Source organism: Cydia strobilella, chromosome 17 (genome assembly GCF_947568885.1).
Source record: "Cydia strobilella chromosome 17, ilCydStro3.1, whole genome shotgun sequence".
Taxonomy (NCBI): Eukaryota; Metazoa; Arthropoda; class Insecta; order Lepidoptera; family Tortricidae; genus Cydia; species Cydia strobilella.
Window position 1 is genome coordinate 9,391,122 of NC_086057.1, and position 25,895 is coordinate 9,417,016.

A 25,895-nucleotide genomic window follows, 5' to 3' on the forward strand; every position below is an offset into this window, starting at 1 on the left:
TACTTCTGTATAATCTTTTCGGCAACTTGGGTAAATTAATTATGGAAGGTGAAATTATAATCATAGGCCACGTACTTGGAAAACACGCTATGGTATAAACAGCTGGGGTTTTTTTTCAGTAGTGTCGTATAACGTTGCGTCCTACTGGGAAAAGGGTTTTTTAATAACTGTACTTGCAGCATTATTTGCGCGAGAAAAGTGCTCGCCACTCCCGCGAGCGGGCAGCCTGCCTGCACCTATTCAGGTGTCTGATTAGGAAATGTTAAATAAAAAACGTGCCATGAAATCTCACGTTTTTATTGTTTTAACAATTTAATTTATTTATATAAAATAGAAACTTTTAAAACGACCCTAAACTTTTGTAAATCAACTTATTATAAAACTATGATAAAACTTCTTAGTAGTGTAACAATATAGAACAAGTAAGAGTAGATATAAAACCTTTGGTCCTCTCAGATTTGTTTAGAAACCGATAGATTCATAAGATGCAGTATCTAAAATGAATGAGAAATACAATTAAAAGAGAAGTAAAACAACGAAATCTAAATAAATGTACCTTTAAAAGGTTAACTAGACTAATCTAAAAATCACAACAGTGGAATGTATCGTGCCACTTAATCTAATAATCACATAGCCTTGCATTACAAAACTATTCAAATAAACTTATATTATAAAAATGCTGACGAAATTATAAGAATATTTCAAAACACAGGCAAAAACATAGTGCTCGAATATAAAACTATGACTGACATACTCGCGTCACAGTCGTGTAGGCAATTGCGAGGGACGCATTCAGAAACAATGAGATGGGTATGTCGTAATAGTGGAATTTCATAAAACGGCGGCCCACAAGCCACAACATATGGTCTGGTCAGATCAATTGATAATCTGTGATTCAAAAAATATGTAAACGCACGCACGACGTTTATCTAAATGAACTAATGAAAGTTGATGTTTAAGCGATGTCCAGTTTTAGCAATTGTCTGCCCTCGTTTTATGAAATGACAAATTTTACGACCAGGGGCCGATTTTTTAATTTCGACCGCTCGATTTCGTGTATTTCGTTCAATAATATCTCTACTACTAGGCATTTAATTCTACTAATAGAATTGAAAACGAGTGGTCAATACCACTAAATTCCCAATTTCTATCCGCTCGTATTTCAAAAATTTGCATTTCGCCGTTTTCCACCGATTTTCGAATGACGAAATCGAGCGATCGAAATTAAAAAATCGCTCCCCCTGGCAGACAGATAAAATAATTTTGGTGGTAGACTGCGACCCTTACCATCACCAGACGACGCATAAACTATAAACTTAGTTTCATGCGAATCCGCTATTCGATCAATCTGGTCATTAGAAACATAACAAATATTTTTTTCAATGATTAGTGATTCAAAATATTGCATTTGTTACGAATAAACTGAGAAACTTGCCGAAACAAATATATTCATTAAAAGTTTCAAACACGTATCTTCAGTGAACATATTTGTGCCGACATCATAACGGAAACCGAAATGATAATTAATAGCAAAACAATAATTCGTAATTTGAACATAACTAGTGATAATAAATATTATTATGATTAACGTTATTTGCACTCAAAAATAAAGTAAAAATAAAATAACTATTTGTACCACGATAAATACTGTTCCATTGTACTTTTGGTAAATGAGTTCTCTACTAGATTATGAACTGTGAATGCGAATAAATGCCATTCAAATCAGTCAGTTGTATCGGAAGTAAAAGACAATTATACATAGACAACGTTCAAGGCGTAGTTAAAGTCAGTAAACAAAAAAAAACAAGAACGCTCGAATCAACGCTTTTGTCACTTTATCAGTCTAATCTTAACGTTCTCGAGATTCATATATAACTCTAAAATACTATGAGTAAATACAGTATCCAAATCTGTAAACAGGCAAAAATAGTTAAGCACCTTTAATCGTAGTAAGTGTATATTTAGGCGTCTGTCCCGGGGTCTGGCGAAGACTCCTTATCCGTGGTGTCTTCGTTCATCGCAGACAGATTTTCTTCAGATATCTTCTCCAAACAACCGCACGTCAAAGAAGAGAGGGTGCTAATATTGCTATTGGCTAAGTCCTCCTCGATTTTTCGCTCGAGATACTCAAAGTCGTCATTCTCTGCTTGACACTTCAAGCACTCCTCAGATGAGGAGTCTTGGTAAGCTAACACGTTTTCTATGTTGAGTTCTACGGCGTCGTCTTTAACAGGTAGCGAAGGGGTGCTGTTGCTCAAGTACTTTTTCTCATCATTTTCGTGTTGGACAAGTACCTCGGACTTTGGACGGGCTGTTTTATTGGCTGCTTCGTGGCGTTTCTTGCGCGATATTACTGGGCTGACGGTGCTACGTTTCTCGCTGGGGAAGATGCGTTGGATTCTCTCTTCGACTAGGGATATGCTCCGTTTGAAGACGACGGTGTCCTGTGGTATATCTTGCACGCCGTCGATAGCGTCTCTGGATTCGGTGTCGGAGTGGTCACACCTGAATGGGGAAAAGATTAATTTGTAATATTTTCTAAGTTTATAGTGGAGTGGGTAATTCTTTAAAACAATTAGTTACATTAGCACATTTTATTTACTATGAAAGGAGGGAAGTAGTTTCTAAAAAGCCCCACCCGGCGCGACTAGCCTTTGCCTTGGATTAGATATTTAAGGAAAAATTGCCTTTGCCTTCAGTTGGATATAAAATATATAAATACATCATTTTGAGTTGTTGAAATTCGAACTTTCTGCCAATTAAATAAACTTCAATTTCACATTCCCGCTGCGGGATTTTACCAGATGAAGGGTACCTGAAGTAGATGGTGTCGCAGCCGTTCTCCTGCTTGACCTTAATGAGGCAGCAGTCGTCGGCCTTCTCGCACAGGATCTCGTGCAGCGAGCCGTGGAGGGGGATGAGCCGCATCTTGCCGAAGTTGTCGCCCATCTGTGTCGACAGCTCGTCGTCAATGTACAGGTCTTCTGTGCTGCGGGCTTCCTGGTGATGGATCATGAGGATTATTCATTAAATTGCATTATTTTTCTTATTATTGTAAACACTAGGCTAGGTAGACAGAAAGAGGAGTCTAAATCCAGAAGGAAGACTTTTGGAATGAAGTACGCTCTTTTATCTGCACACCTATATGTTACACAGCTAAATCATAAGAATATTTAAAACCGAAAGAAATAAATTATATAATTATACTGTCGTACACCCATTTTGTCAGTAAAACAAGGCGGCAAATTTAAAAAATGTAGCCGCGAGGAGTTGATTTCCCATAGAAATGTGAATTTTGCGGCTTTTTCTACTGACGAAGTGGATGTGTCTGAGTATATCTTGTTATGTTTACCAAGCTTTTAGGATCAATAATCAATCAAAGCTCGATTTCTAAGGTTTTACACCCCCAACTTCCTTTGCGCACAATTGATATTAGATTAATTAGGTCCGCCAATGGGGCCAATGTTTGGATCACAAGTGCCGTTTTCTGATTGGGATAGACGTTTAAAAAGGCAAAAATTTACCGCGTTTAACGAATTTATAGATTATTGAAAAATACGTTTTCAACATAAACCTCACCTGTAAAGCGTTGAAAGCCTGGCACCTCTTCAGCGAATGCACCTGCACATCGTCCGCGGCCTCCTCCATCGACTGGTTTTTATCTTTCTGCGGGCTGTCGCATATAGTCACATTCACACAGTTGTCCAAAACCTGCAGACTATTCTCGCCGCATCGGTTAAACGTTATTTGAAGTAGCGGCTTGTTGTTGCCGTTAATTTTAACTCTTGAAAAAGACTTGACTGAATCTTTTCGTGTTTCGTCTTCGGCAGTCTTCAAGTGTTCTATAATATTGGCCACGCCTTTGTCTAGTATTTCGTCGGTTTTGGCAGAGGCGGAGGAGGAGTCGTCTTGCATTTCTAGGAAGATGTGTTGCAGCTCTTTGCGGATAAGTTCGCGGATGAAGTCTTCGATGCCGTGTGTGTCGGTGGCTTGGTCGATCATAGGCTCGCTTCGCCTCATTTCTTCAGTGGTTGTTGTTCTGTGATAAAGGATAAAATCATGGTTTAGTTAAGACGTTCATTCTGCGCATAAGCAGTAACCTCGTAAATTCCCGTGTACTTGTACAAGTACAAATTAAATTCGCACTGTTATAGAAATAAGAGAAAGTTCCAAATTGACAGCGCAAAAATTGCTTACGAGGTTAATGAATGATACAGGATGGCCAACTTCGAGGTATACAACTTTTTTTGCCGCCATTTTGTTTTGCGGTAAATATGACAGTTGTTGCATGAAAATTACTTGTGTAGATACGGCAAATTTGTTATGGAGCGTTTTACGACGGAAAAACGGTATTTTAATTATTAAAATGTTTTACTCAACCTAATCATATATTACGGAAAATTCGAGAAACGGTGACATTGACTGGCCCCCAAGATCGCCTGATTTATCGGAAAAGGGACGTGTCTATTATGCTAACAGGCCAATGAACCTTCAGCAATTAAAATAAAACATTTGAGACACAGTCACTGAGATAACGCAGAAAAAACGCGATCAAAAGGGTTCACATCTGCCATGCTGCTAGAAGTGGACATTTGTCCGACATTATTTTCCTTGTTTAACTGCCGGCCCTAAATATTATATTTAACAAGGAACACTTAATATTTTTTTATATTTCATAGAATAAAATTACAAAACTAAAGTGTATACCTGTTATTTGGCCACCCTGTATAATGATTTTGATATATAATTCCTAAATGGAACTGAAATTTAAATATTATAATTGACTGTACATGTTTTTTTTATCATGGGTTTTATGTCAGTTGCACCCAAATGTGAAAAATTATAACATATATTAGTATTAGTAACGGTCAGTAAAGAATTTATAAATCAAAATTGAAAATAAAACCAATCTATCTATCTGTAAATGTGATATTTCAAAAATAAAAGCAAAAAGCCAACGACACGAGGTGTTCCCAGGCGGTCACCCATCCAAGTACTGACCTCGCCCGACGTTGCTTAACTTCGGTGATCGGACGAGAACCGGTGTATTCAACGTGGTATGGACGTTGGCGACAATTCAAGCGAATAACGTGATCATATGATCAAATACTAACGTTATGACATCATACCTTTTATCAATGTCCCTTCGCCAGCTGTGATGGCGGTCCGGGTCTCTAGCAGGAAAGTGCATCTTCTTGGCTATGTTATCGCGTGCCTGGCAGAATTGGCTCCATTGTGCTTCTGGAAGAAATTTAAAGGATACACACGTAGGGTATATCGCATAAGTAAAGATTTAATTTCATTAGTAAGTGTGACTGTGATCGTGTTTTTGTGAATTTAATATTTATTTAACGTAATTTACTTGTTATAAACTTATTCCATGAAAGGCATTAGTAGACATTAGTATTCAAAAATATAAAATAATCTTGTGGCTTATGGAACTGGAGACAGGTAGAATATCTTCCCATACATACCTGGTTCTTCCCGCTAAGATCAGGGCCTTGTGTTCGTATTTGTAGGTTAATTTCCATTAAACTAGCATAGCTCTTTTTATTAGTAACGTATTGTTATAACTATCAGTGTCGAGGCGTCAACATTGTCAGCGGCAAGCTTAAGCATATTTGGCTAGACGGCGAATAGCTTGCACCTGATTCAGTCATTTTTAAATACTCAAGCCGGTGGGAATCAATTTCTGCCCCGCCCCGAGGCTGATAATTATCGTTCTTAGGAAAAAGAAAACAGTCCGCCTGTTGCATCCGCTATTACTATCTAATGATTAATGATTATCCAATACAGATGTTATCCTTCACAAGTCACGCACCAAGGTTTCTTTTTCGTGTGAACGACTCATATCTTGTGTTAGTGGATAGTTACATTTCAGATCACATATCAAATATAAGTCAAAAATAAAAGGCTGAAAGTATATTAGATTTTTATTAAAAGTCAATCACACTGGCACCTACATGCATCATTAGACAACAAAAAACTATCAAGCTAATTAGTAACATATCGCTATAAGGTCTTGAAATTTAGAGAGAAGCAAATGGTCTCATTCCACAGATAAAGGAACGGAATGTCACACACGCACATATTATGTACTAAATTAAGAATGACGTATAGTTTCATGTTTATAAACGATTGTTAATGTGTGTGGCCTCTTTCCACGATTCAATACCTATACAAGTGATCCCTGTAGAAGCTTAGACTTTAGAACCTTACGACCCAGAACCTTTTCAGAGCCATTAACTGGAATAACGCTTATGCATTAAGTTTGAATTATATTCTCTTAGAACATATTACAAATCACTTACAATACTTGGATTGAAAAGGTGTAGGTATTATCTTAATACTGTTATGATTCCCAAATAAAACACCAGTTAGATAATATATACCATATTAACCCTCGCTTAGGTTAGAAGATGAATTGTTTAATGAAATCATTTAAATAAAATAGGTATTAGTCGTTATTATTTAACATTGTTTATGTTCGAATGATTATCAATAATAAAGGCCTACTTTTATTAGACATCAATTTCAATCAAACGTGAAACAAATAACATTTACTTACAGAAAAGTAATTATGACATGAAAATGAACTCAACCTGAATCAAAGCAAAAATACTTTGGGCGCTAGCAGAATTGTTGGAGTTATTTATAGTTATTAATATTCTTTTAATTAACCTTGTTTATTAATTTTTTGTACTGGATTTGCAAATCAACGGCATCACTAACAAGAAAATGTAAGATTTATACTAAGTCTATATCGTACTCCCAATAGTGATATAAACTTATTTTTTGAAAAGCTAGTGAAACTTTTGTTAAAAATATGTTACAAGAAGCATAAAATTATAATATGTGGTGACTTCAACATAGATATCCTGGACAAAAATAATAAAAATCCAAACTTAAAGAATTGGTTTAAAAGTCTGTTAGGGACGTTTAACTTATACCCGCGGATACTTGAACCCACTAGAATAACACATAGAACTCAAAGTAGTATTGATAATATATTATGTAATTTTAAAAATGGAACGGCAAAAGTTCATCATCTAGCTCTTTCGGACCATACTGCCCAAACAATTACAATAAAATTAAGACAAAAACTTCAGCCAAAATACTGGTTTGTATATAAAAGAGACCATAGTGTAGAAAATGTTTCCAAATTCATACATTGTTTAACAGCTTTATCCTTCTCGGAGGTACTAAATTCAGAGGATGTAAACAGCGCATATAATAATTTTACTAATGATTTTAAATTATTTTACGATTTATGTTTTCCCAAAATAAAAATAAAAATAAAATCAAAGAATAAAAATAAGTTTATAACAAAAGGGATCAAGATATCTAGCAAAGTCAAAAGATGCTTATACATGGATTATCAATATAAAGGTTTAAAATGTGTAAAAGAATTATATTTAAAATACGCATGCATGTTAAAGAAATGTGTAAAAATTTCATTAAAAAAAGCTAATCATAAGTTAATAGAAAGTGCGAGAAACAAATGTAAGGCTTCCTGGAAAATAATTAAACAATACACGGGAAACAACGAAATGCCAAACATGATAGAACAGATAGATCGCAATGGGGAATTAGTTGATAAACCTGAACATATTGCAACACACTTTAATAACTTCTTCATTGATTCACTTCCTAATGCTATAACGGCTAGCAAAAACCCGTGTAAAATCATAGATCATAACTTAAATAGTATATATCTCTATCCTGTTACTCCTCAAGAAGTTTTCAGAGCAATAAAATCACTTAACAACACTACAGCTGTAGGTTATGACGATATAAGTACGGAAACAATAAAAGATACTGCATTTTTAATATCTACCCCATTGGCGCATATAGTAAATCTGTCCTTTCAAACTGGTATGTTCCCGGAAAGACTGAAAAAGTCAATTATTAAACCACTTTTCAAACAAGGGGAAAAAACCAGTCTAGGCAATTATAGGCCTATAACATTGATCCCAATTTTCTCGAAAGTGATTGAGCGACTTATGTATAACAGAATAATAGAGTACTCTGACAAATACCACCTACTAAGAAACGAACAATGTGGTTTTCGAAGGAATAGGTCTACAAATCTTGCTATTTTTCAACTGCTGAAAACTATTCATGAATGCATAGACAAACGAATACATGTATCCTCGATCTTCACTGATATGTCTAAAGCTTTCGACTGCGTTAACCATGCCATACTGCTTAATAAACTCGACCGCTACGGTATTCGGGGGCAGGCTCTCGAGTGGATAAAAAATTATCTCTCAAACAGGTTCCAATGTACTGAGATCAATTACTACTGTTCAAAAAGCAATACCATTGAAACTAAAAGATCTGCATACAAACCTAATCCAAGAGGCGTGCCTCAAGGCAGTATTCTTGGCCCCCTCTTATTCCTGTTTTATATAAACGATCTTCCTCAGCAGACGAAAAATCAAGTAGTGCTTTTTGCAGATGACAGTAGTGCTTTAATACGATGTTCAAGCACAACTGAAGAATATGAACTTGAAATTAATAATACTCTTAATGATATCATTACTTGGATGGAAAATAATGAATTAAGCATTAATTTGTCTAAAACTCACTTTGTCCAATTTCATACGAGCCGTAGACCAAGTTTGGCAATCAACTTATCGCATAAAGCAGACGCAATCACAGAGTCAGAGACGACTAAATTTCTTGGACTCATACTTGACAGTAATTGTAATTGGCAATGTCATATAAACGAATTATGCTCGAGACTTTCAAAGTTCGTTTATCCGATACGTAGACTGATACATAATGCATCGGAAAAAGCGGGACTAATGTCATATTTTGGTTACGTTCAGTCTAGCATCACGTACGGGATAATTTTTTGGGGAAACTCTACTGACTGGTTAAAAGTTTTTAAGATGCAGAAACGATGTGTAAGAGCGCTGTGCGGTGCATCTCAGAGAGACTCCTGTAGGCCTCTCTTTCATAAATATAAGATTTTACCACTGCCTTGTTTATATGTTAAAGAAGTTGCTATGTTTGTAAAAAAAAACCTTAATTTATATCCAAGGAACGATAAATTCCATCGTAACTTGAGAAACGAGTACAAACTCGTAAATACGCATCAAACTAAATCGGTCTTTTACAAAAATAGCATTTTTTCAATGTCAATCAAGATTTATAACAATATTCCGGATGTATTTAAAAACCTTGACAATACTAAATTTAAAAAGGCACTTAATGAATGGTTGTTGAGCAAAATGTTTTATTCCCCACTTGACTTTTTAAACAACAATGGTAAATTATAAAATAATAATAATTAATGATGTAATAATACATGACATACTTGACATATTCCGATATAGCGTAATAAAGTGACACAAAACTGGGGACATTATTGTATGAAATACTGTGACATATGTAAATAGTGTAAATAACTTGCCTGCATGTTGTGCATGACACTAAATATTGTACACCGTAAATACGGTAGACTGCGGAAAAGGACTTAAATTATCACCATTAACATCTTTTATATTTCTACCTGTGGTCTGACAATAAATATTTCATTTCATTTCATTTCATTTCATTTCATTTCATTTCATTTCATTAAAATAAGATTGGTAGTAGTAGCGCCATCTACGACTCTTGAAGCAAACGTTTTTAATAACTAATCCTAGTTACTTCGATTTCAGTCACCATTATTCCCCAATTCATTTTCCTTGCCCCTATCGCAAGACAATAAATAACAGAAGCGTGCAAATGAGAAATTGGTGGGTGTACTAGTGCTAGCGGACTGACCGTTGTCTGATGAAGATTTAAAACACCTCGAACCTGGCCGCTTGGAGTTCAGCTGCGGCAGTGACTGCTGCAAAGTATCTACGCAGTGTGAGGCTGGCTTCAGAGCAGCAATCGGGTTTCTGAAAAATAAAAATAAATATATGAAAAAGACAAAAAGCCAACGACACGAGGTGTTCCCAGGCGGTCACCCATCCAAGTACTGACCTCGCCCGACGTTGCTTAACTTCGGTGATCGGACGAGAACCGGTTTATTCAACGTGGTATGGACGTTGGCGACAGAGCAACTGAATATTGAGTTTTAGATTTAGATTAGCCATAGGAGCATGATGTCATCATCATTTTCATACTTTCATACTTACATCGGTCGATGTCAGAACGACATTCGTTTTTCGGGTAAAATCGGATGTAATCGCGTAATAGAAAATGACAGTCTCTTACTGATTTAGTTGCAATCCAACATCCAAAGAGTGCAGTCGTCTTTTCAGCCTTAAACTATATCATCATCATCATCATCATCATGTCAGCCGATAGACGTCCACTGCTGGACATAGGCCTCCCCCAAGGCTAAACTATATAAGAGTAGTTAATACCACCATAACAATAATATCACAATTTTCCAATTGTATAATTTTACCATATACATTGAAATATGTGACTGGTATTAACTTGTTTTCGAATTTCAAATTCTGATTCTATTTTATTTAGATTATGACAAAAAGTCAAATCGCAATATAGTAATCAACCGAATATTAAACATAATGTCATTAAATTAGGGCTTATTTTACATTGAGACAATAGGTATCCTAAAACAACAAGGTAAGTTTAAAACTTTTTGTGAGTTAATAAGAAAGCGGAACAGCAGTATCACCTTCGCGTGTTATCGCCGACGCCGATACCCGATGTATCTTTCTAAAATCCGAAGGTCATTCTGAGAGTTAACGGACGTACTCTCGTGACTCGTACTCGTATTTAATAATGATAAGTTGATAAGATACAAACCAGTTTTAAAATTTGGTGATTGGAAATCTACCTTTTCTGAAACCTTTGTTTATATTATAGAAAATACCACCCGTACATACCGATTATTCTCTGGCAAAGACATGGACCGCCCGGTTTTCCTATTGGCTTCGAAGATCCACTTCTCATGTATGGCGACCAATGGTTTAACATTGACATTGGCAAGTATGTCCTCTTCAATCTTAAACTTCCCTTTGTTCGCAGCTTCGGAGTTTTGTGAAGTTTTGTACGACCAAGAATTTGTCTGGTCTCTATTGGTGTCAGATGTTACAGGTGATTCTGGGAGGTCAACTCTGCAAAAAATATTTAAATAAAATAAAAACTAACAACACTAACCTATCCTAACCTGTCTTGAAGGGAAAGTATGATAGTAGGTATTGTTATGACATAATGATCTAACTAAAAAAAGCAACGGAGAAAAAGATAGAAGGGAGTTATAGAAGGGGAAGGCAAAGATAGGGAGAAAAGGCGTTCGTCTTAATGACCCCAGACTAGGCTACATACTTAAGTGATTTATAAATGGAGTAGGTTCTATACGGAAAAGTATTGGAGAGTGGTGGGAGGGGTAGTTATAATTTTTTTACTTATTTAATCACGTGTTCTGAAAATACATACCTAAAAGAATGCCTTTTTATATTATTTTTTATTTCCGGATTTTAGTAAATAATTGGTATAATAATAGGGGATATTACTGCAATGTTCTGCCACCAGTGCAGCACTAGCCTTTTTAGTAAACCATAGAGTAACTTATAGACACTGTACCTTTAACATGTTTTTGACAAGTTTTCAGAGATAATAAAATATGACATTTATGCATCAAGGCGGTTTGTTTACAGAGGACCTACCGGGAAACGCGAATCCGAAATTTTGCTATCTGCCTCTTTATCGCTCGAATATGCAAGTGTGACAGAGATGTTAGATAACGAAATTTCAATTTTCTTGATTCACAATAGACCCTCAGATTGTGGTAGTGGCGCGACAAGCGCAGAGTTTCGCGTAATATTCCCTACTGGTATTTTACAATAGCAGATGATTGGGCAGACAAGAAAAACAATTTTTACCAACATCAGAACTCCAGATCTAGGAATATAATTTTTTGCCATAGAGTAGACTCTACCTGACTTACAAGAACCAAGTGACTAAGTAGTAATAGTAAGTGACTTGAGTGGTTGTATGTTATGATGTAAAAGCGTTACGAAAAAGGAATTTATAATACTTCAAATTGTAGGGTAATTTCGTAAATCTTCTTATGTGTATTAGGATTATTAGGAATCACCTGAATATACGTAACATACTGTTTTCTTTACCTCTTAAGTCCCATATAACTGTTAGTGTCAGCATCCAGTGACTGCTCCTTTGAACCGTTCTCCGAGAAACGATTAGATGGTGTCACATTGATATTCTCAGACGAACGGTTGTTGGTTACTTCCGATGGATCTTTGGTATCGCCCGCTAAAATAAGTGGAAATTAAAGTCACAATATTTTTTTTGGTTCGATTATCTTTTTGAAAGTAAAGCGTCTTATTTCGGGGAATATGATAGATTGTACTGCTGCCATTATTTACGCGTCACATTGTCAAACACTGATAATAAAACGACACATTGTCACAAAATGAGTGTCTTTACCGAGGTAAAATAATAAACAGGCAAAAAGCCAACGACACGAGGTGTTCCCAGGCGGTCACCCATCCAAGTACTGACCTCGCCCGACGTTGCTTAACTTCGGTGATCGGACGAGAACCGGTGTATTCAACGTGGTATGGACGTTGGCAATCATTCAACTGAATATTGACTTTCAGATCAGACATATGAGAATGACGTCATTTTGTTCTTGTCGTAGTAAGAAATTTTATCTTACTTTCAGAAGGTTTTTCCTAAATTCCTTTGCAAACTTCTGTATTGAAAACTCATACTGTTGTACATCTTCTACTTGTATTTTTGTTCTTGCGTAATTTAAGAAATTTTATTTTACTTTCAGAAGGTTTTTCCTAAATTCCTTTGCAAACTTAAATATTAAAAACATACTGTTGTATATTTTCTACTTATATTTTCCAACAAACAAGTGCATAATTCTTTTTTTGTGTTCATTTCGTATTATTAAATTTAAGTACTAAAAGTAAAGTCTGCTGTGTTACATTGAATATGTTTGCCAATACTAGGATTCAGATTAATACACAAAAATGGGCAGTTAAATTATAATTAAAAAAAAACAGTGTGTATTTGACATATCAAAAATAAAAGCAAAAAGCCAACGACACGAGGTGTTCCCAGGCGGTCACCCATCCAAGTACTGACCTCGCCCGACGTTGCTTAACTTCGGTGATCGGACGAGAACCGGTGTATTCAACGTGGTATGGACGTTGGCGACAGAACAACTCAATATTGACATCCAGATCGGAACATGACGTCATAATACTCATAATTATTTAGATTTGCTCATCATTTGCTTGTTTATAAATGTCAGTTCAGTTGGGTTGAGCTGCGTGTATACATTATAAGTTGTTATGTTGGTTGGACATACATATGTTGGCAAGCGAAATTGATAAATTACATAATTAACATTAAATCTGATTATAAACACTTACCTCTGTTATTAGATAATTTACCAATAGCTTGTCTTAAAACTTCCACATTCTTGTCACAGACAGTCAACTCTCCAGACAACCAGGCATTTTTTCTTAATTTATTACTACGTGCTATAGGCGTCGTGGGCAAGCTATAATTTTTAATATCAAAATTATACGATGACCGCCCACTGACCTTATCCTTCGGCAACGACTTTAGACAGTCTAGATTGTACTCAGGTACTTTAATGTGAAGCGGTTTGTAAGATTTAGGCGTGAAGCTTCTGCTCAGTTTCGCCGCCGGTCTCTCTACGCCACTTTGGTCTTTAACGCTGTCGTCTGTGATGGTAAAGTTGCGTGTGCGATTATCGGGACTGTAGATACTACAGTATTCTGTGGAGTCGCTCCTGTGCAACTTGTTGGGAGTTCCGATGTCTTTAATCCGCGCCCGTATCTTTGCTATGGGGGTGGAGCAGGCGCTAGAGTAATCCTTCTCCGCTAGATGCTCGTATTTTAGAACGGGGCGCTCTTCGTCGTCTGAAACGTAACATTTTTGTGGCAAGTCGGATGTGGCGAACGACCTCTTTTCTACACTTTCATAAACAGGACTTTCGCTCTTGCTATCATCTTTTTCACTCTCAGTTGAGCTGTCTTTATTATGGATGTCGACTTGAAGCTGGATGTTTTGTTGAACGGGACTCAAGCATTCAGAGTCGGTAGGAGACGTGTCCCACGCGACGCTGCTAAAGTTGGATTTCTTCTTTGAAATCCGCGCTGGTATTACTATGTAGTCCATCTTGTCGATGTCGTTCTGTAAGAAAACGTGTATTAGAATTTAATGTCATCCGTTGGTAACGTAGCGGACTGTTTGCTTAGCTACAAAACATCGACAATCGATAACAAAAACATAATGCAAAACTGGAAGACGTGGATAATCTTGCTTAGATAGTTAAACTGTTTTTTTATGATATGATTGAATAAAAAAAGGGTTTGTAATATAACGGAATATTCACAAAATATGCAAAAATGTATGTGAGAATTTTTCTGTTATGCTACACCAAACACAAAGGAAGCCAAAATCGACACCACAATATGTCTCACCCCGTATAGAATAAAAGTGGCGTGGAATTCAGGAATCCGCAAATACCTCACCTCATTTTCTAACAATAAATGATTTGTATTTTTTTTGTACCATGCCGATAGCCAAGTAATTTATCTATTTTATTTTTATTTTCTTTATTAGGGGAAAAAATAGATACAGGCCAATAAGATTTACAGGCAGAATTATAGAAGTACATATAGCCTACATCCTAAGACTATATCTATAAATCAATGTAAAAACAGTAGTTAAAAACTGTTAGCCTATCAGTTTTATTTGCTTTATTAGTGGAAGGTGTCCGCAAAAAAAAAAAAAACGCCTATCGATGTACAGTTTAGCCGTTAGGCACAAGCATACTAGAAGTCAAAACAAAATTTATGACCCGCAGTTCTTTAAAAAAAATCCCTTAGGAGGGAAGTGCTGTCATCTTTTTAGGGTTCCGTACCTCAAAAGAAAAAATGACATCCATAACAGAAATATGACGTCACAGTTCTTATCTCAACTTAATAGTTATTTGTTATACAAGGGTGCGAAGTTGTATTTTACCCGCGAGTGTGGAATTGAAACACGAGAAAGCGAAAGGATTCTATAATTGAAGGGTTCTAAAATAGAATCCTGAGCGTAGCGAGTGTTTTAACACACGAGAAGTAAAATACATTTGCACCCGTGTGTAACACAAAACTTTTCCCCTCACTATAGCGAGGAAAGTGCAACATCCACAGGCGTTAGATCATCTTCACTAACTGGAATCACTAATTTTTTTACGATATTATAACAAAAAACTCTGGAAATTCTGTACTTTTACGTGAGAAGATTTTAAGTAAAATTTTTGTTGACAATGTTGACATTTCTAACGTATGAAATGTCAATGATGCGTTTTGAAATTGTATCGACTTAACTTGTGCGTTCAGAATTATATTTAACATAATTATTAAAAAACAAACGTTTATTATGGAATTTTAAGGTAAAATTAAGAGATATCAGACTTTCATATTCAATATTAAAATCATTAAATAAAGCTTAATCTGGTATTTTTTATTAGATTCTCAAACCATTTATTTAATGATAATTAATATCGAACGAACCATTATTATGAGCGTTTTACGTTTTGTTATCTGTCAAGCTACTTAAACACGCTCCATTCAAGGTCAAATTACTTTCCCCACTAGTGGATAAAATGCGATTTTCCCCGCTTGTTTTAAAGGATAAAAGACGGCTTTCCGAGCTAGTGAGGGGAAAAATCTATTAAATATCATCGAACTTTATTTCTAAATTATATAGTTCCTAATTGCTCCTATGCTTCGTTACATCGTCTTTTTTACAGGTTACAAATTAAACTTTCGTATCTCTCTTTAAATTATCGATTCGTAAAAGCAAAGAAGATATAATAGGATAGAGCAGTACTGTCATAGTAGTTTTCGTAGCCACAGTAAATTCACTGCCATCTCACACACACACACGATTAAAACTAAAAATAAAAATATCAAAAAATGTATTTATATATGAATAAATGATATTTTTTATTCGCAATATTTGCATTGATTATTTTTAATATTTTGACCCATGTTCCTTCACTGATATTCGTTAAAATGGTTAAATAAACGAAACCGTCAGCGCCATCTATACGAGAGTAGGCCAAAGGTAGTGGCGCCATCTGATCGAGAATCAAATTTTCTTGGTTTTCGAGGCACTTTTTTTCCTTAGACTGTATACATCTATTACGGAGTTATATCTATCTTTGGTAAAAGTAATAAGTTTTGTTTGTTGGTAAAAATGGTAAAGCTTGCAGTGTCCCCTTAACATCACGCTTGAATATTTAAAAGTTCCTGTCTTAAAAGATATTAAAAATCCCTAGTTTTATCATAATTCGGCTAGCGGCGCCTGCTGAAGCATTTGCATCACACCTATAACCGCGATAAAGGATAAACCTATAATATTTTTATAAAATAAACTTCACTTAAGAGTCTTAAGACGATTTTTTAAGTAACTATAAATTCTAGTTAGAACGATGAAGACTTTTCGAAAATACTGACGGATAATAATGTCATATATTTAATAGATGATGATTGATAAAGATAATGCTCAACAGATGCTCGATATTGCAAGTATAAATATCACGTGATGACGTGAATATCAGACGTAACGATTTATGGGGGGACGGCGCGTACGCAGTCCCCACTACCAAAAATTACGCATCCGAGTTATCCACATTAGGGATAATCGCAAGGGTCAACCCAACCGCAGTGCAATGGAAGAGTCTCGCCCTGGGGGAACCGCCTTCTTGATCACGGTGTCCCCTATGCCAGGTAAGTATGAGTTTTCAACAGTACGGAGGGAGGGTCACTAAACCGTGAAAAATCTTAACACCGCGAAGTAGAATACGCTCGGCATGTAACAGCGACATCTAACGAGAAATTCGGTAGCTAATGATTCTATGGCGTTTGGTAAGTACGGTTCTCGCCATTAAGAGAGGGGCCACGCACACAACAATGTGTCGTGCGTTAGTGTTATTTTAAATGTAAAATTCTTACCTATTCAACCAACCAAGCCAAAGATACCACGAAAAATTACCAAGAAAAAAATATCCTTTGGATTCACAATTAAACGAATTTAGGGTACGTACGCCCGAGGGTTAACTGGTACTACGGTAGAGAATGCCTTCAAACATTAAGTTCGCCTTTTGTACAATTTTTTTGGGCAATAAAGTTTAATTAAATAAATAATACACATTACTTACACAAGCAATCTAGCTAAGATTTTTAACTATATATAACCATAACACTGTATCATTTTAAAATTAGAATTATAATCCTCATGTATTTTCATATCTCATGCTCTGAAAGTGGGTCGCTGTTGTTCTAAAAAGTAGTCTAGTGCAGAAAAATGGTGTACTCCTCTGCGTCCCCGTCCCACGAGCAACTGGGTGGAAACAAAATAGTAAAACAGTGTCTTTATTTCCCCGCCTGGTAATGGTTCTAATTTTACTAATCTCGCATTGAATCTTTTTTTATCAAAAATGATGTAAACAGTAAATTGTTAAAATAAATTATTCTTAATTTCTTTTGTTGAATTGTATTTACTCGATTTGATAAGGCGGGAACCAAAAGGAATACACCAAAAATATTTTTTTAAACCTTACACTTGGGTAAATGAGCAAAGGCAGAATCGTATACAGCCACAGTTAAACGTTTGTACGATATTAAATGGGTTTTTAAAGTTATTTAGCACTATATTAAATGTTATTTAATAATTAAATTCTTTAAAATACTTTTATTATGTTGGCTGAATGACTGGGATGTCATTGACCATTGGGAGTTTTAGAACGAAAAAATAGTAAAAAATTTAAAAGTAAGAGGTATAATCCCGCTGATTTTCATAATACATATAATGAACAAATAAAATTACTGCAGTTTGGTAAAATAGAAGCAAAAGGCCAACGACACGAGGTGTTCCCAGGCGGTCACCCATCCAAGTACTGACCTCGCCCGACGTTGCTTAACTTCGGTGATCGGACGAGAACCGGTGTATTCAACGTGGTATGGACGTTGGCGACAGAACATCTGAATAATGACATGCATAACAGAAATATGACGTCATGGTTCTAATCTCAATTTAACCTCGTGACTCGTGAGTCTAAATGTACATTAAAATGTACATATTCACTGCAATCTAATTTGAACCTTTTGATGAAACAAATAGAGTAGCATTTCTTTTGTTTTACTGTGTTGTAAAACAAACGAAATTCGTTCCAATTTACTTACAGAATAAGGTTCAAATTAAAAATTGAAAAACTTTATATGGTGGGTCTTACGAGGTTAATATAATATCTATTAAATATCATCGAACTTTATTTCTGAATAACAGTAGAATCCACATATAATGACATCGAAGGGAAGTGATAAACACGTCATACAAAGCGGATGAGTTTTATTAATCATGTACAGTCGCCATCAGATATATCGGAGCGGCCGAGGTGCTCACAAATATCTAAACACGCCTCTATTGTCAAGGCGTTAAGTGCGTGTTCAGATATTTTTGAGCACCTCGGCCGCTCCGATATATCTGATGGCGACTGTACCAATTATCGACTTGTCAAGTTGTCACAGGGAATCAAACTAAAACATTTACACGCCACGTACGCACCAAACGTCCTCGCAGGAAAAGAAGCATTTGCAATATTTGCATCACACCTGCGATAAAGCTCTTATTATAGATAAAGGATAGACTGATAAAGATAAAGCTCAACAGACAGATGCTCGATATTGCAAGTATAATATAACGTGAATATCAGACGTAACTTTAACGATTTATGGGGGACGGCGCGTACGCAGTCCCCACTACCAAAAATTACGCATCCGAGTTATCCACATTAGGGATAATCGCAAGGGTCAACCCAACCGCAGTGCAATGGAAGAGTCTCGCCCTGGGGGAACCGCCTTCTTGATCACGGTGTCCCCTATGCCAGGTAAGTATGAGTTCACAACAGTACGGATGGAGGGTCACTAAACCGGGAAAAATCTTAACACCGCGAAGTAGAATTCGCTCCGCACGTAACAGCGACATCTAATGAGGAATTTGGTAGCTAATGATTTTATGGCGTTTGGTAAGTACAAAGATAGATATAACTCCGTAATAGATGGATACAGTAAGAAAAAAACGTGCCTCGAAAATCACGAAAATTTGATTCTCGATCAGATGGCGCCACTAGTTTTGGCCTACACTCGTATAGAGGGCGTTGACTGTTTCGTTTGTTATTTATAATTTTAACGCATACCAGTGAAAGAACATGGGTCAAAATTATATAAAAATAATTAATGCAAATAAAAAAATCATTTATCCATATTTAAATACATTTTATCGTATTTTTATAAATATTAATTTTTAGTTTTAAAGTGTGTCGACAGATGGCAGTGAATTTACTGGGGTTACAAAATTTACTATGACAGTACCGCTCTAGTATAAGTTACTCTATGGTAAGTACATCCACAATGTATAATGTACGTATTATCCTGTAGCATCCGCACAACCCCGTGAAGCCAGGAAATTAGAAAGGAACAAAAGATATTGCGCGCCGCGCGAACCCTGAGATGGAAGTATACTTCTGATTAAAATTTTGCTAGTTAAATCCTTCGGCTATATCACTAGTTATTTTATAAGTACTAAATGTATACTGCGATGGTATGCAGTGTAGTCTAACCGCACGTGCCACTACCTGCAAAAAAGGGCCGTGTAATTCTAATTGGCACCTGAGCGCGGGCTATAGGCCAAGCAATAAGAAGGTATAGAGGGAAATGCTAGGAACACAATTTTTAACTTCGTAGCTTAGTTTGGACTAGTTAGGAGATGAACATATCAAAAGTCCCCGGCCGTAACCCTGGTGCTGGGGGGAGAGGGGGTTTGAAGGTTCAATTTTTCGGTTTTTCGATTATATCTCGGAAACTATGCATCTGAGCGACTTGGCCACTAATACAAAATGAAGAGAGATTTAATTTGTAACAAGTTTTATTCAGTCAAGTTTTTCGATATCTTGTATAGTTTTTGAGATATCCGCTCTTGAAGGTTTATTTAGGGCTCTCATTTTTATCTTGATTATCTACATCAGTAAAGCTGCTAGGCCGGGTTTGGTAACGTTTTCGTATAAATCGGGAGTGCTGAATTCATTTATGGTATCAACATTGACACCTTTCCGAAGTAAAAACATATAAACTTTAAACAAATAACTTTATTTTTTAACTCCTCTTCACGCTTAAATCGCTGAACCGATTTAGATGAAATTTGGTAAATAGGTGTATTAAGTCCCGAGACAGGATATAATATAGTTTTATATCTCAAAAATCATACTTTGAAGGTGTGAAATTTGGTGTGAGGGGAATTCAGCTTCTTCGCCGAAGTTGAATTTCTGAGGTTAATACTGTTTAAATTTAGGTTTGAAGTAATGTTTGGTATCATTATCAACTAAATCAAACATCCATCCCAAATATTATTTAAATAGGTTCAGCGGTTATTGATTCCCCATACAAATTTCCAACCCACTTTTCACACCCTTAAAAGATGATTTTGGTTATAAAAACTATCCTGTGTACTGTCCCGGAACTCAAACCATCTCTATACCAAATTTCAACGAAATCGGTTGGGCGGTTTAAGCGTAAAGAGGAGTTTTATAAAAAATCTTTTTTTTAAATTTTGTTTTTACTTAGGAATGGTGTCAATGGTGATACCATAAATGAATTCAGCACCCCCGATTTATACGAAAACGATCCCAAATCCGGCCTAGCAGCTTCACTGATGTAGATAATCAAGATAAAAATGAGAGCCCTAAATAAACCTTCAAGAGCGGATATCTCAAAAACTATACAAGATATCGAAAAACTTGACTGAATAAAACTTGTAACAAATTAAATCTCTTTTCACTTTGTATAAGTGGCCAAGTCGCTCAGACGCATAGTTTCCGAGATATAATCGAAAAACCGAAAAATGGAACCTTCAAGCCCCGCTTTCCCCCCCAGCACCAGGGTTATGGCCGGGGACTTTTGATATATTCACCTCCTAACTAGTCCAAACTACTACGTAGACAAAAATTGTGTTCTAAGCATTTCCCTCTATACCTTTTTTTGGGCATTTATTTCCTGGCCTATAGTCCAACGCTCAATAAAACGAGTGTATTAGGTGCGCCCTCCGATAACGCGCCTTTGTTACGCATCTCGATGACACATTTTAGACTGGTTCTGTAGCGTTCGACTCGCCGGCGCCGGCAGCCGGCACTCAGTAAGGGGCCACACAATAAATCGCAAATAATTTTTTCATTTGTTCATTTTGAATCTTATTGCAATTCCCATAGGAGTTGTATTTCAATAACCGGTTAAAGTGACCGAAAATTGTTTATGCAAGTAGTAGCAAAGGATAAGCCGTTCGGGGCCAGCTACAAATCGCACGAATATGAAGAGATATTTACAATTAAAAATAAATGAAAATTAGACATGTTCTCGTGATTTTTTTCTATCGAGCCAACATTAACCTTTTAAGGTTTTGCTTAGAGTTTGCCCTCGCATATATATAGTCTTATTTCATGGCATTTTTCCTTGATTAAAACGTGTATAAAATTTCAATATCAAAAGTGAAATTCTGCGTTAGCCCCCTCTTAAACCTTATCGCAAAGACAGAAATATAAATAAATGTTTATTTTATTCTTATTAGTGATGTTATGATTTAACAATGCTTTCATCACAAATCATGTAATTTAATCATTAATTGTTAATTATTGCAATATTAAATAAATAAATCCACCCACAGTTAGTTTGAAGAACCCCATACTGTAGCCCCTTGGTAAAACCTCGGAAGGGAGCTGATTCCACAACCGGAGCGTCCGCGGGAGGAACCGCACAGCACGCGACCATTTAGGTTCTAGGGTGTGAGGATGAACACCCCGCCGACGGCGAGCGGTGCGGTGATAGAAAGATACCCAAATTTACCTTGACAGTCTGCAGTATGTTCTGCAGCTTCTCAAGGTCCATGCGCTCGGATCGCTCAAGTTTCAGTCCGTCTTGCAGCAAAGCCAGGAGGCTGCCCGGATACGTGCCGTCTTGCGGCAAGGGCGTGCCCACTTTCCACAGCGTATATTGCTCCTTTAGCTTCTCGTAGGTTAGTGTGTTCCATGGAATCTTAGCTGGAAAATTAATAAGAGTTAGTTTCTGTCTATCTTTAAATGGCTGTTTTATTGTTTTCAATAATGAAAAAATACAAATATTCAACACATAATCCGTCGGTTTTGGTTTGGTTCCATTTTTTTTATACCCAAAATGAAGTTTATATGTCTAATGTCTTGATAAGCTTTCATAAAGGCTCGTATAATATATTGTCACTTGCTGCCGACTTCGTCAACGAAGAATTGTATTCCATTCCATGAGAAGATGCCAAAGTTAACACCGCTACAGCTAGCGCTATCTATGACGACTTATAAGCACAATTCTTACCATTACAGCTCTCCCACAGTATCAAACACAGGGAATACACGTCACTCTTGCTGCAAGGATACACATTCCCTTCCTCATCGGGCTCGAACAACTCCGGCGCATGCCAATAATATGCTTCAGACCCCTCGTAAACCTTGTATGGCTTCGCCACCGCGTTACCCCTCATGTACGTTTCGGAGGCGTGCTGGGATATTAGGGGCTCGCTTTCTTGGTTGTTGTGACTGGTTTCTAAAAGTATGAAAGCAAGGTTATATGGCGTTATTGTATAAATAACTGCATCACTTTGATTTGACGGAATCGCGTCATAATAACGAATCAATTGCCACTTCATTTATCGGCTCAGTGGTTTTGATGCACAGCAAAGACTGCTAAAATCACCCTTTGCCGTAGTCGGGTTAAGACATCAAAAACCTTGTGGGTCATTCTAATTTTTCATGACCATTAATCTATTGACAGAAAAAAGTATGTATAGATATTAAATTCGTGTACAAAAATGGTATTCCCAAATTGTACCTGAAGCACCAAATAATAGGAATTTGTTGACCAAATTTTATATATTATGTATTAATATTGATTGATGTAAACAGATGGTAACGCAGTGGTAAATGCTTATTGTCATTTGTCATACAAATCGGGAGACAATCAAGCAACACTGAGTTACTGTGATTAAGAATATTTACAGTAGTTATTTATTGAACAAAGCTATCGGCATTGAGAGACTAATTAAGCCACTTTCTCCATCACAAAACAGAAAATGAAAGTAATGGCCAAGTACATACTTACTCTAAAAATGCATTTTACGAGAGTCAAAAACTTATGTACAACAATAAGTAGAATGGCCGTTGTACAAATGGTGTCTATTAATAAAAAAAAGCAAAAAGCCAACGACACGAGGTGTTCCCAGGCGGTCACCCATCCAAGTACTGACCTCGCCCGACGTTGCTTAACTTCGGTGATCGGACGAGAACCGGTGTATTCAACGTGGTATGGACGTTGGCGACAATACAACTGAATACTATTATCCTGATCACAAATATGACGTCATATCGGTAATTTGTATTTAACTAAATTACCTAGTCATTATTTATGATAAGAATAAGTTGTTTGGCATTGTTTTATGCCAAAACTATAGTTTTGTGCCTAATTTTGCGCACATAGGTAATATTAAGTAAACTGTTGTGCCAACAATATTCAACAGTTTTTAATCGCAGCAATAGATATTTTTATTTAAGTGGACATAAACAAGCAAGTTATAAAAATATACAAAATGGTAAGCACCCAATTGCATTAGGTAAATAAAAAAAATTACAACAAAAAGCCAACGACACGAGGTGTTCCCAGGCGGTCACCCATCCAAGTACTGACCTCGCCCGACGTTGCTTAACTTCGGTGATCGGACGAGAACCGGTGTATTCAACGTGGTATGGACGTTGGCGACAGACCTAATGAATTATGTAATCCTGATCAGAAATATGATGTCATGAGCCTATTAGCGCCTACACCCACACCCACTTTTGGGAACCCACCATTTTTCTAATGCTGTTAGGTAGAGTAACAGTAGAAAATCGAATCAAACGTCGTTACCTAGATGTACCCAAATAGGTACAATGGGCGCTAATGGGTTAGTCATGATATATTAAATCACATTTAGAAACGGGTCTATCGCGAATTTATTTTGTTACCTTTATTCTAAATGTGATTTAATATGTGTTCAAACAGCGAAAGTTTTACATGATATATTAGTCCGTGGGCCGTAGTTTGGAGATCCCTGTTTTAGTATCAGGTTGTAGCTATTTAGTAAATAATTAAATCCGTCAGAAATATTAGCAACCGACTGCCTACTAGCGCCATCTAGTGATAAGCCGGAAACTATTTGGTTAAAATAGTGGAATCGAAGGAAAGTGGAAACACTTCAAATTATTATGAATGTAAAAATTACATCTCTGTTACACAATGTGATGATTCTATGTATATTAACAAATCAATCGTGAAGTTTAGTGTGTGGTTTGAACGTGCGAATTATTGATATGCATTGCGTATCACTCTCTCACTAAGCAAAATGTGAGATGAAAATACACATTGGACAAAGAAATTGGATAGTTGGAATACCACTCTTAGTCTTGATCAAAATTATCTAACAACGCGTACACTAGCGCCATCTAGGTATGATGTTAACAGTTTTACTCCTATTATCACAAGTGTAATAATAACATGGCAAGGACGGCTAGGTTAAATATAGAACAAAATTATAATTTCGAGATGATTAAGGGTGCGTAAGTGGCTGGTATAAGATACGGTTATCTTATGTCTGTCAAGAATTTGCACTATTCGTAGGATTGATAGGTGAGACCTATGCTGGCGCCATCTGTAAAATACTTTGCCCGACTAACCTCTTTGAGAAATGTCTTCACCATTACAAATCGTATTATTAGAGAACTGCACATGACTAATTTCACTAATTTGGTTTAAAGCACAGGTTTTTAAATTGAAAAACGCCTAACGCCAGTTCAAAAACAAAGCGATTTAGGATGAGTGAGATAATATATATTAAAATATACAGTTTTTTCATAGTTAAATACATTAGGGGAGTTATGTGATTTTATTTTATCGCTTGAATATCACTTGCAATTTGAAGGTAACTAACGCCATCTAGTTAACACGCACATGGCGTAATTACATGTTTATATTGTAATTGTAAAATGTAAGACGTAAAGTATCATTATAATAAAAGCATTTATAGTAACAAAATAAATACAAAGGAGACAAACGATTTTACCTTATTAATTATGAGATAATTCGTATATAACGCTCTGATAACAATAACAACTATAAGAATGTTGTGACTACTTGCGCCATCTGTGACGAAATATTAAGGTTAAATGTTTAATAGCAGTACGTGTTTTACTAAATAATGGAGATACAGAATGGATATTAAGTTTATAAGTATGTTTACTGGTAGTTTAATAATAATAATAATAATAATAAAATACTTTATTGTGCACTACAAAGAAAAATACATGTTACAAACAATGACAGGACATAAGTGAGTAGGTAACAACAGGCGGACTTATCGCTAAAAAGCGATCTCTTCCAGACAACCTTCAGATAGCGATTCAGTGGCTAGAAACTGGTTTATTATTATTGATGGATTATTGAAATGAAATTAAAATCTACTAAAACCTGAATACAGATAGACCAGCTAGTAAATATTAGATTCGATTTATAGGTTCAAACTGCATATAACATAAATAACCCAAGCCTAATGCTTGACTGGTAGAGAAGGCATTAATTTCGGCATTTGTATTTTGTGCAAGTTTAAAATGTAAAATAATAATAATTAATTACCAAGAGAAACATCTAAATTTGTTCAGCAGAGAAAACTAGCCTGTAAGCAGTTTGAGATCATTGCTATGGAATCCCGATACCGAAAGTGTATATACTCCACTAATTTTAATTTAACATTTTTAG

At 36.1% G+C, this 25,895-nt stretch overlaps 1 protein-coding gene and 9 non-coding genes across 12 annotated transcripts in view; all 10 read right to left on the bottom strand.

The window, feature by feature from the left end:
* Positions 1-276: 276 nt before the first annotated feature.
* Positions 277-25,895, bottom strand: part of LOC134748872 (uncharacterized) — a 39,520-nt gene continuing 13,901 nt past the window's right edge. For all 3 annotated transcript variants that reach the window (XM_063683697.1, XM_063683699.1, XM_063683698.1), the window contains exons 6-15: positions 22,428-22,655; positions 21,927-22,120; positions 13,380-14,169; positions 12,102-12,246; positions 10,857-11,087; positions 9,778-9,896; positions 5,130-5,241; positions 3,580-4,039; positions 2,816-3,000; positions 277-2,505 (exon numbers count right to left, since the gene is read on the bottom strand). In XM_063683697.1, coding sequence (XP_063539767.1) covers positions 1,962-2,505; positions 2,816-3,000; positions 3,580-4,039; positions 5,130-5,241; positions 9,778-9,896; positions 10,857-11,087; positions 12,102-12,246; positions 13,380-14,169; positions 21,927-22,120; positions 22,428-22,655 — 3,008 coding nt within the window. In that variant the 3' untranslated portion in view covers positions 277-1,961. The remainder of the gene's footprint in view (positions 2,506-2,815; positions 3,001-3,579; positions 4,040-5,129; positions 5,242-9,777; positions 9,897-10,856; positions 11,088-12,101; positions 12,247-13,379; positions 14,170-21,926; positions 22,121-22,427; positions 22,656-25,895) is intronic.
* LOC134749157 (5S ribosomal RNA) lies at positions 4,953-5,071 on the bottom strand. Its single transcript, XR_010128465.1, has one exon. It is a non-coding gene; the product is annotated as a 5S ribosomal RNA (ribosomal RNA).
* LOC134749152 (5S ribosomal RNA) lies at positions 9,933-10,051 on the bottom strand. Its single transcript, XR_010128460.1, has one exon. It is a non-coding gene; the product is annotated as a 5S ribosomal RNA (ribosomal RNA).
* On the bottom strand, positions 12,447-12,565 carry LOC134749159 (5S ribosomal RNA). Its single transcript, XR_010128467.1, has one exon. It is a non-coding gene; the product is annotated as a 5S ribosomal RNA (ribosomal RNA).
* On the bottom strand, positions 13,041-13,159 carry LOC134749160 (5S ribosomal RNA). The gene has a single exon (XR_010128468.1). It is a non-coding gene; the product is annotated as a 5S ribosomal RNA (ribosomal RNA).
* On the bottom strand, positions 16,610-16,771 carry LOC134749154 (U1 spliceosomal RNA). Its single transcript, XR_010128462.1, has one exon. It is a non-coding gene; the product is annotated as a U1 spliceosomal RNA (small nuclear RNA).
* On the bottom strand, positions 17,889-18,007 carry LOC134749145 (5S ribosomal RNA). The gene has a single exon (XR_010128454.1). It is a non-coding gene; the product is annotated as a 5S ribosomal RNA (ribosomal RNA).
* Positions 18,769-18,930, bottom strand: LOC134749155 (U1 spliceosomal RNA). The gene has a single exon (XR_010128463.1). It is a non-coding gene; the product is annotated as a U1 spliceosomal RNA (small nuclear RNA).
* LOC134749161 (5S ribosomal RNA) lies at positions 23,307-23,425 on the bottom strand. The gene has a single exon (XR_010128469.1). It is a non-coding gene; the product is annotated as a 5S ribosomal RNA (ribosomal RNA).
* LOC134749146 (5S ribosomal RNA) lies at positions 23,744-23,862 on the bottom strand. The gene has a single exon (XR_010128455.1). It is a non-coding gene; the product is annotated as a 5S ribosomal RNA (ribosomal RNA).